Below are 12,369 nucleotides of genomic sequence, written 5' to 3'. Positions count from 1 at the left end.
TGTGCATGTGTGTGTGTGTAATTTTTTAGGTGTTAGTTATTTGTGAATTTCAAATAGTTACTGAAAACAGTATGCTCTATCTGTTTATATGTAGCTACCGTACATCACCTTCAGAGAGCCTTTTAGTCAATATCAAATCCTATCAATTAGGCAGGATTTGCAAAGAGCCAAAACTTTTGGTTTTTGAGTTCTAAAATTGAACAAAAGGTTCATTGACTGATGACATATTCTAGACAAAAGATTAATCTGAAATGTTGTATGTTTATCTTTATCTGGTTTGAAGTTGATATCAGATTAATTAAAAATTATTGTAGTCATTTTTGATGTTTTACTGCAGCTATTTTGCTTTGCCAGTTCAGGCATTATACACCTTACACAATACTTCCTCTTTAACTGATACATCAGTATCAAAAAGGAATTTGTAATTTATGTTTTTCCATGTTTTGTCATTTCTTTCAGAACAATACATATTAAAATATTCATCACATGAATTAACAGCACACAAATGTATGTAGAAATTATTGTGAGTCTGTATATTAAAAAAAAGTATCATGCACTGTCTGGAAATTATCTCTTCACATTCTATTAAGTTAGACTTTCAAACATTGCTCTTTTGCTTGTACATTTCTGTGACTTGCTAGGTTTATTCTGTGCACATTTCTCACCATATTTAACAATTTACATGTAGTTACAAAAAACATTTGTTTTGAACTTCTTTCGTCCTGCTGTTCACCAGTGTGTTTTAGAAAGTTTTTTAAGTAAAAGAGAACAAGTCAGTCATAAATCAGCACTGGTAAAGTACTGATAGTTAATAGTTGATTCAGGTAAATTAATCAACTACTAAGTTTGGGAAACTTTGGGAGTAACATGTACAATTTATTTAGGAACAGAGGGCTCAAAAAGAATTCCTTATAGACCAGTCTAATTAATCTACTTAAAAATAATACATTTTTGCTTTTATCATATAAAGATTTGGAAATTATGTGAATTATATATATGATCTGCAGCTTTAACTTGGAATTTCAAAGGGTGAATTTAGGTTGATTTCCAATGAACAAATTCACTGTGGTGACTTAGGTTAAGTTAAAAATTGGGGATTGTTAGGGGTAATTTGACTCGTTTTCCTGTAGGATAGTTTACAACTGTCTTAGTTTTGTTTATGATTTTGACTGACTTAACCCTTTTTAATGTTACTGATTAGACCAAACATTTGTTGATTTGGTTTAAACCACAACAGAATATCAAGTGAATGTCATACTGCAGTTTGTTTTTCTTTCCAATGGCATGGTGATTAATTTTTTTTAAAAATGGCCCAGTTTACATAATCTTACAATATTAATAAAATTTAAATGTAACAGGTGTATTATAATCAAGATATTAAGGACTTTAGAAGAGAACTTTTGGAAATTTTCACATTTACATCAACAAGTAAATAAATTTATAAGTTTAAATCTATAAGAACTTTAAAAATTAAAGTAAGAAAAATATTATAAATTGAACTATTTTAAATAAATTGTTGTTTTTTTGTAAAAAGAACTTGTACTGAAAAAAATTAATACTGAAGATGTTCAGTAAAAAAAATGAATTTTGAATTAATTTAATTATTTAGTAAAGCATGAAATACTACATAGTTAATTAATAACATGTTTATTTTATCTACAAGAAGAAAACTTGTACTATAACTGCAGAACCTACTGTATAATCAAATCAAACTGAGAAGAAATATTCACACTGTTGCATAATAATATTTCTGTATAATGACAAAATTTTAATATGAAAAGATAATGAAAGAAAATCTGAAAGTTAATTATTGCACAAGTATTGTTATAGATTTTTGCTATTATAAATATGTGTATGATAACTGAGAAAATTAACACAACGTGCAGTCTAAGAAGCAAAACAACTACTACAGTAAACTACACAATGCATTTTCATTCATATTTTTCTTAGGTATTAAAATAAATCTTTCACACATTCAAAACTCTTAAGATCTGTATCTTAATATTTACCAATCTGTACTATTTAAATTTTTACCAAAGTTACATTCTACTTTTATCTGATAGGTACTATTTAAATACATGTATTATCACATTATAATTAACTATACTTTTAATTCATTCAATATTTACAACCATCTTTGTGATATTATATTCTACTTTTTCTTTATGTTAGAAAGAACCATGCATGACATAAAACTTAGATATTTATATTTTGATTTTTCTGTAGCATCCATATGTTTTAAACATTTATTCCTAGATCTTGGAGTTTCATATAACTTCAACATTTATTTAAAGTTTTTTAAAAGTCCCTAGTGTGTTCAATTTTTATTTCATAATCCAAATATATTCATTTTATTTTAGATTCTTATCCAACATTTTATAGTTAATATTTTTATTTCTAGATACTTTTTGGACATTTCAAAATGTTGAAGCTTTAACCCATTATATTTCCCTGGTACTTTATAGCAGCATTTTAAGAACTTGTTTCACATTTTAAGACAATCAACCATTATTTTTCAGACTTCTGAAATAGTAAATTACATTTTTTTCAAGTTCACTTTTTCGTAAATCACCTAAATTTTATTCCTTGTTTATTTTGAGATAACAAGCACTTCAAACATTTATTTTTCAATATACATTTCTGAATATTAAAACTTTCAACTAATAATACATTTTCTTTTTTCACTGAGCTTAAAATTATAATCCATTATTTTCTTAGTCTTTCTCAAGCATCCAAAATTTCATCTTAGTTTCATAATATGATAGCCTGAAACATTAAAACTTTTATTTCCAAATTATCCTTGAGATTTTTAGAAAATCTAATTTATGTTTTATAAATCAGACATTCTGAAACATTCAAACTTTTATTTAAATTTTCTTTGCAGGCATTCAGAAACATTCACACATTTATTTCTTGAGTCCCCTTAATATTTTTAGAACATCCATATTCTATTTTGAAATCACACATACTAAAACATGGACATTTAAAACTCCACTTCTGACGTATTAATATTCAACTTTTGTTTCTAGAATCTTCCTCAGCATCCTATGAAATGCATGAGACAAACTTATTTAAAAATTATTTATAATTGTGGATAATATCCTACTCATCCCTACACATATACTTTAAAATTTTAATAATCCTAATAAGCAAATTAGCCAACAACAATTCAATGTTACTAACAAAGATACTAGCACCACACTAATTATCAGTTTTTTAATAATTTACTTAATTAGAAAATGAATTAATACAACAATGACACCTCATTTTAGAGTGTATTACAATACATTGAAATTATGTTGAAGATCTTACGTTACTTTGACATTTCTTGCCATAAATATTAAATAAATCTACTTCTCCAAATTTATTTATTCACATGCAACAACTCTGATATTCTGGTATGTATACCTTTGTATGGTATAAAAGTAATTTCCATAAAACGCATGGAAAAAATACGTAACTCTATTGATTACAAAATAAAATTATTACATTTGTAAATACTCAGCACTATAAATGATCTTATCATTGTACAAAATGTCGTTGTTTAGCGGAGATATTCATTTTCAAATAAATATATTTATATACAAGTAAAATGAAATTTACATTATACAAACATTAATACAAATATGCATTTATATATATCATATAATGTTGGAGTTTCTAGTAAAAGTAAAATTACATAAAAAAACTTTATACAAAATTTTGCTTATCATGCTGATGATCTTTAAATCACTCCCATGATGGATAATTACGAATATTATATCCTGGAATCCACATTTATTCAACATGTCATTGAATTATAGTCAATAAGTACAAATTCATTAATTTTGTCGTATACTTTCTGATTTTTAATATGTTTGTAATTTACAGTTTAACTTGTATTAAATATTTAACAGCAAAACAATTGCTGGATCGTGTAGTATTACACGAATACTACAGAATTACAGTGCCTTCCTTATACGTAGACTTCTATCATCACTATTTTGATAGAATCTTGAAAACTAATTAATGTATTACGTCACAAAATCGAATTGCATGGTCTTTTCTAGATCTATATTAAATGATAAATTTTCTATCATTGCAATTTAAAATTCAGAAATGATCGAGAAATCTCAAGCAATGTTATTAATGTACGTTACATAAGCTTATTGCATAAGCTAGTTGATTTATATTTTCTATTGTTTTTCGTAACTTTGCCTCTTTAAACACGATAATAGTGGTATCAAGGATAAATTTATTAACGATAGTTTGATTGCTCATTACATTCTAAACAGATCGACCTCTGTCTTTAAGTTTGACATTTTTTGTCAATAACTTGTTTTGGAATTTCGCACAAAGCTACTCGAGGGCTATCTGTGCTAGCCGTCCCTAATTTAGCAGTGTAAGACTAGAGGGAAGGCAGCTAGTCATCACCACCCACCGCCAACTCTTGGGCTACTCTTTTACCAACGAATAGTGGGATTGACCGTCACATTATAACGCACCCACGGCTGGGAGGGCGAGCATGTTTGGCGCGACGCGGACGCGAACCCGCGACCCTCGGATTACGAGACGCACGCCTTACGCGCTTGGCCATGCTAGGCCTTGGTCAATAATTTCAAAATTATATCGCATAAAAGAACTTTCTGAACCAAATGTTTGATAAGATAAACATACAATAATGATTAAATAGTTTTTAACTTTATTTGCTAGTCGCCACTTCCTTCTGGAAATACTGAATAAATAAAATGTAGAAAACATATTACGTAATTTGTAATATAATAAATGTATTAACTACGAAAATATGTATGGTAAGAAAATGTATTATTTGAGTATTCGTTTCAGAATAATATTTTTTGTTTCAGTCAGATCTGTTAAAAGTGTGTAATTATACCCATTTCAGCTTTCAAAGTAAGCGACTGAGTTATTCAGGTTTGTAATCTTAATTGCAGTACTCATAAGAAATAAGATAATATTTTAAAACTTTCACAATAAACTGAATATTTTTGTATTAATAAGTTTTAGCTTTTGCATTTTTTTTTACTTTTGTAGTTCAATTTGTCACAACCATAATATTTTCACCGAAACGTATTACTGAACTGAAATATTTGATGTTTTAAGGCCATTAAATGATACACAATTATGAGTGCAACTAGTACATAACTAAACAAGTAAGCTTTATCTGTGTTTTAGCTTTATATTTCATTTATCTCAGTTGTAAGCTTATTTGACCTGACCGTTACCAATTGTTTTGCCTGAATCTGAGATGCGAAATTAATGCAAATAACATATTTTTGTTTCATTTTTCGTTGCATACTGGTGTTGCCTTCAAATATAACCAGGCAATTGTGTAGCTATAGATTGACCGCGACTTGTACGCCAGTGCAGCCTTAAAACACTAGCTGTATTTTGATAATGCCGTGCACTTCATAGTGTAGCCTTTAGATACAATGAGACGCGTATGCATAACCTGATATTAACTGAGCTTGGCATGCTTCAGAACGCAGTTTCCAGTAGTATTTTATCTAACCAGAAATCATAAGTCCTGCTAATTTTGAAGTTTATTATGAAATACTTCAAATGATGGGAAATGGATGCCTAATGTGTTTTAAAGGTAGAAGGGTTAAAGTAAGGAAGTATTCCCAAGCGAAGAGAGGTGAAATTTTTATTTGCTAAAAAATATTTAATGTGAGGGGGCACGCCCCTTCTGACTCCCTCTTGAGGTACCTATATCACTGTTAGGAAAATTTAAGTCTTGAAATTGCTTTTCCTTATTCTAAAACTTGTTAGCGTTCTTTTTAAATCCATATTTAATAGGTAAAAATGTTATTAGTTTTGATCACTTAAAAGGTTAAAATGTGGTGATTAATAATGCGTAAGTAATTATATCAAAATGTAATGTTTTATATTAAAATTTGGCCTTTGATAAATTGCAAATATAAAAACGCTTTTTACCTTTACAACACGTGAGATATAATACTTTATGAACTGGGTTACTTTTATAGTTTCCTTTATTTAGAAGCACCTGTGGCTTCCATTATCAGTTAAACGCCACTTTTTAATTATAGCATTGTTAAAGGTATATACGTTTCTTTTTAAATCGGAAGTGTAGCTTATAAGTTTTACTTATGTTCTGAGTACTTAGGTCACATCTGAATCATTCAGTTTCAAATTTGCAATAATAACATTTTCTCTCGACATAACTCCTTCATTTCATGTGATATTGCTTTACATAGTCAAAATCAACCGAATTCAAATTACATTTGATAGTTTTTAACTTCCAATACAAACAGTTTCGTTCCTGCTTTACGTATGTAGTGAAAGGGTCTGACATAATCTCATTTCAAACTTTTTTTATAAGCTGTATATTTCTTAGCTGTGGAAACTTAAGCAGTAGTGTAACCTTTATCATTTTCACATCCACGTCACAAATACATTCTAGTGTTATCTTCCTTTAGCTTGTTTACAGTTGTTTCGCATTTTGTTTATTATGCACTTGCCACAACTAACATGTGCATAACTGAAGGAAGAATCCTGAAGTTGTAAGTACTGTACAACAACAAAACTTGAAGGTGTTCTGTAATGTATGAATTATATACTTACAGATTCGGGGTGCATTCACACCTGTCGCATGCACTACCCGCGTAGAGCACTCGTGGAATAAAAACTATCGTGATGCTTTTCTAACAGTGATATCTGTATTTCCAGTTTTATACATTTAGATAAAAATTAAGACTAATATCAAGTTAAGAGATGATATCTAATGCCAATTGATGATTTCTCTCAAAATTATAATAACGCTTTGAAGAGATCTAAGAACTACCAATTCAACGTTTATATGTTTGTTTGTTTTTTGAATTTCGCGCAAAGCTACTCGAAGGCTATCTGCGCTAGCCGTCCCTAATTTAGCAGTGTAAGACTAGAGGGAAGGGACCTAGTCATCACCACCCACCGCCAACTCTTGGGCTATTCTTTTACCAATGAATAGTGGGATTGACCGTCACATTATAACGCCACCACGGTTGAAAAGGCGAGCATGTTTGGTGCGACGGGGATGCGAACCCGCGACTCTCGAATTACGAGTCGCACGCCTTAATCCACCTGGCCATGCCGGGCCTTATATGTAAAATTACTAGCTCCTAATTAAATTGTTAAGATCTGAATGTTGTACTTCTGATGGTAGTTCATACGATTAAGTGGAACTAACTGCTTTGAATATAACATCCATACGTTACACGTGATAAGTAAATATATTAAACCATTTCCTCACTATGATGCTTCGAGGAAGAAAGCTTGTTTTCGATAAAGCTCCGCTTCACTTTTGATAGTGACCAGAATAATCTGAAGGGTGAACCCATCCAATCGATGAAATGGCGTTCGTCAGAAGTAATATATTTTATATGTCAATGTAGAAAAGTTGATACAGCGGCGAACTTTCCAAAAGGGCATCGAAATAATTTTTGAATCCATTTTTCAGATTAGTATTCTACATATCCAATTTTGTATTCACAGTATTTACATTTTTTTTTTTTATAATAGCCCCACCACACCCTTTTAAAAGAGACCAATGCCAGGACTATTACTGAATACGCTGTAACGTTGACGCTTTCACTTAAACTTACATAGAATACTCAAACAATCAGCAAGAAGCAGTTCTGTCAAACTTTGAAAACTGTGATGATTAATATGACGATAGCCACTATTGCCCTTCTTTCATGCATAGCAATACGCATGAATATTTATGAAAGTTTTAAATTATTTTTGCAAATATAATGATTTGTGGAGATAACGTGTAATACGATACTGCAGGATAAGTGTTCCACATCGATACAGTAGTCCTAGTCACGCTATTTATCATGATATATAAATTGCAATACTTTCGAAATCATTAAGTACAGTTTACAGACCTAATCAGAAACGCTAGTCTCAAACATGACGCGGGCCTTTCACTCTGAAATTGCAGGAAAAAAAACAGAATGTTTAACATACATAAATAAGATGTATATTAATCGGAATGGGTCATTTTTTCATTTTGATCGTAATATTATTATTCTTATATACCCTCTTCTTATTAGTTTATAACTTGAGCTGTGAAGATATTTTAACAGGTTTAAATATAATATCATAATATATTTATGATTCTTAAAGTATCTACCAAAAGACTAAAGATTTAGAAATGTAAAAATATTTTTTTTCGAACTGCTCACATAATTATCAATGATTTCAATAAAGATCAAAAACTACTTCACAACAGCTCTAAAGATATTTGAGATATAATCGATTGTTTTCTCTGTTAGAGTTTACTGACGAACTATCCTAGATAAATAGTGATTCAAATTCCAACAATTAAGTTGCAGAAAGTTCAAATTGTGATATCTTTGATTAAAGTTCTAAAGTGGCATCTACTTGAAAAAGATAAATATTACTTTCGCAAATATTTTTAGACAGTTGAAAAGCTGATTTAGGGAAAGAATATTATATTAAAGGTCTAAAGTTATACACATTGAAACTCTAAAACGACGTGAGCTTCAAAAAGACGTATACTAGACGGTTACTTAATATTTCTTTCTGAATTTGTGTCACTTTATTTGATGAAACCATTTCCATTGTCGCAAACAAAATCGACAGCCACCAAACAATGACGAAATTACTTCCATAATGCAAATGAAATATATTAATATAGAGTACACGTTCAGAAAGCTAACATGATGCGTATCGGACTAGAAAGAAATTATTTTCACAATCCGAATGTAATACGTAGATTAAAAGTACATATGCATGTGATAAGCTAACATAGTTGAACCAATCAGCACCTATACGTATACACTTTTTAAATCCTTTACTCAGACACGATCTAAATTTATTTTCCTAGCCTGAGTTTGGGTTGAAAATAAAAATTAACAACAAGCGACGCTCTCTAAGCGTAATTTGCACATTACCAGGAACGTATTGAAACTCATATTCATTACTGACTGTTAAACACGCTGTAATTGTTTCATTGCCCAAATTCACGTAAGTTACAAAAATGTGACAGGCCCTAAAACCTTGAAGTGTCGTTAGGAATCGACCTCTTCTCTGGTGTGTTTCTTCAGATGAATGTATTTGTGTTATGGTAATTGTTTTCTATTTTAACAGAAGTATCCATCTTAATATGTTAAAATAACTGCAGCTGATATCTGGGTTTCCTGGTTTATTTAACATTTCGGGGTAGAGCCAAAAGTTGTATGTGAACTGTCGTCTCAAACTGCATTTTTGCTTACGTGGTTGTTAGTAGATATACGTAGAAATGGCTGTTGTAAGTAGGAGTGTGAGTGAAATCTGGTATTTAACGTATGTCTGTTGCTAAGTCGAAATTCATAATACATGTTTATTATTTAAGATTCTCGTTTGTTCACAAGAGAGCAAGCAAGATATCATCGTGCAATTTTAGAAAAGCTCGGGATAAAATATGTGTTCTAAATTCGAAGTTTTTGTAATATATCTCTTTGTACAACTTCATCGGAATTTCCAGAATTTTATTAACCTTCACAGGATCTCTGCATACTATCTGTACTTATATTAGTATCACTGGCTTCCATCTGTAATGTTACTCAGAAACTGATAACTTTTCTGAACATACAAAAGACTTCTACATATTTAGTCAAACAGATACAGACATTTTCAGTTCATCTTAGAATTGCAAACATTGCTTCATGAACCTACGAAGTCATGTATTAAAAGTATTAAAATCAATTTTCTAAATTAAAGTTTTTGGTATTTTTGTAGCATTCAAGAATTTTCACTCTTAAGCTGTTGATTTATATTACTTAGTAAAGGTTATATAAGTTTTTAGTATAATAAAACCTGAACTTTATAGTTTTTCAGATATACCAGACATAAAATTTCGCAGTTGTGTTATTTCTGTAGAAAGTTGAAGATAAATCAGTCATGACCTGAGGTGTTAATCTATCTGGACAATATTTATTTTGCCCAGAAGAATTATGGCGATGGATCTGGCTTAATTTCTTAAGCAACTGAAGATTACTAGCGTAAATTGGGCTTATTGCATTTTCGGTTTTGATGTAGCAACACGACTTTAAGTATGAGCAGTGTTATTTATATTTAGCTTGGAGCAAACTTAAGAAGAACTTTGTCAAAAAAAAAAAAAAAACGTCTTTAGCATCTCGTAGAAAAATCTGGCACCAGTTAGTTACTTTTTATAAAATGTCTGTTTACAATTCTTTAGTCACTGATAACAAAAAAGCACGAAAAAGTAACAATAAAAAACCCATCTTACGAATATGTTAGAGTTTCGGGAAACAGCCTTTCATCAGGCTTCGCAACATAGGTACAGAATATACAATGAAGACAGTATTGTACTGCTATAACATATTTATGTCTATACTAAACGTTGTTATGAGCTACAGTAAAAGCATAACGCCATTCTACTGTGCTGATCGTGAATAATAAAACGCTCTGGTCTATGGAACGTGCATTCGGTTAGTCGCTGTTTTATAAATGTGAATAATTTTGTTTATTTTTTAAAACAGATTATTATAGTTCCGTTAATTGGTATTTCGAAACAAATCGGTTTCAGCATTGCGTATCCAGAAATTCTTTAGACATAATGTATTGAAACATGATAAACATCTTCGCTCATTATTTGAGCACGAATTATTTAGTGAACCTTGTTACACTAGCTATAATTATGTTGCAGAAAGTTTCAAACTGTGATATCTTCTACTAAAGTTCTAAAGTGGTATCTAATTGAAAAAGACAAGTATTACTTTCATAAATATTTTTAGAAAGTTTAAAAAGTTGCTTTGCAGAAAGAATCCTCTATTAAAGGTCCAAAATCCCAATAACTAACAACAACACTTATTTTAGATTAAACTTGACTTACAAGTTACATTATTTTGAGTTTCATAAAGTTTGCTTTTAAAACAGAAATTTTATGATTACGTATAAACTGTTATGCTGAAAACGATGGTTTTTTACTGTGATATTATTTATTTATGTAATGGGATCATTTTGAACGTAAGGTGCAATAATTCCTAGTAAACATGGTAACTTTCATATAAGACGCGCAACAGTGACATAGTTGCCAGAACTTATGTTTTGTCTAAACACTTCACAAAATTTTACTGCGTCGTTATTAAAAAAGTGAGGATGAAATAACAATTGTTTTAATTAAACATAGTAGGTGACAAAATGATCCCGGCAATGCTTTAGCAGTTACGATTTTTTCTATAATATAATTATTCGAACAATAACGGTTAAACTTTAATTTTTAACGTTTAAGGTAAAATATTAAAAAAAACAGAATGACAATTATTATCATTTTTATCACACCAACATCACACTTCTAAGTAAAAGTTTTAAGGCGCCAATTTCTCATTTAAATGAGAAAACAAAACCTGAAACACAGCAAGTGTTTTTAATTAAATTGTTCCTTTTTATATGTAACTTGAATCAAACACGTTATAAACTTTACTTACTCCAGGCTGTTAAGTTGTTTTTATGTTAACTGAAACAAAATTAAAATAACTTATATACATACATACCAAGTTTCATGTAACAGAGTGATTCAGCCTATAAACGGTTTCATAATGGAGTTGCAACTTATCACCTCATACTCCAAAAGCAAACTTAAGGCTATAAATACAAAGTACAGGACGAACATGACCCCGGCAAGACCATTGTTCATTCGCCACTTGAAGCAAGCGATGGAGACGATGACAAAGAGCAACATGAGAAAGAGAAGAACAACAGAACAGGCCATTCCAGAACTGTTCACTTGCACAGGTCCAAAAATCAAGGTTGCTAGAAACCATGGTAGTGGAAGACTAAAACAAAAGAAGAACAAAGTGTTAAACTTAGAGACTTAACCTGTGACCAGTATTAAGCTACTGAAGGAAGAAAGATATTGATGTAAACCTAGCCTATGCTGTCCTTCAGAAACATGAATATCATAAAGTTATGTTTTCTTCAACAGAAGAATGCGAACACCAAATCTGACCACTTGGCAACATATTATTTACCCCACCTTCGTTCAAAAAACCAAAAGAGGGTTATTTCTTGTACTCTTAGTTAAGACAGTACACACCTAACATAACTGATCATGACTGGTATAGGTATTAAAACTTTAATTAAAATAAAGTACAGAACAATGTTTCGACTTTCTAAGGTCATCTTCGGGTTAACAAAGAGAGTTTACAACTGACCATTGCCGTGCCTATCATAGAGACGACAGTGTAAAGGGACACGGGACTGTAGGGGCGTTGCAGTTAAATTGATTGCTTGTATTTTGAATTTTGCGCAAAGCTACACGATGGCTATCTGTGCTAGCAATCCCTGGTTTTGCAGTGTAAGACTAGAGAGAAGGCAGCTAATCATCACCACCCACCGCCA

General features: G+C 30.6%; 1 protein-coding gene across 2 annotated transcripts in view; it reads right to left on the bottom strand.

Annotated features, from left to right (window-relative positions):
• Positions 1-11,399: 11,399 nt before the first annotated feature.
• The window catches only part of LOC143249098 (sodium/potassium/calcium exchanger Nckx30C-like), a 70,517-nt gene continuing 69,547 nt past the window's right edge, over positions 11,400-12,369 (bottom strand). For both annotated transcript variants that reach the window (XM_076498356.1, XM_076498357.1), the window contains exon 9: positions 11,400-11,804. In XM_076498356.1, coding sequence (XP_076354471.1) covers positions 11,546-11,804 — 259 coding nt within the window. In that variant the 3' untranslated portion in view covers positions 11,400-11,545. The remainder of the gene's footprint in view (positions 11,805-12,369) is intronic.

This window comes from Tachypleus tridentatus, chromosome 4 (genome assembly GCF_004210375.1).
Source record: "Tachypleus tridentatus isolate NWPU-2018 chromosome 4, ASM421037v1, whole genome shotgun sequence".
Taxonomy (NCBI): domain Eukaryota; kingdom Metazoa; phylum Arthropoda; class Merostomata; order Xiphosura; family Limulidae; genus Tachypleus; species Tachypleus tridentatus.
This window is presented reverse-complemented; position numbering and strand designations above follow the sequence as displayed.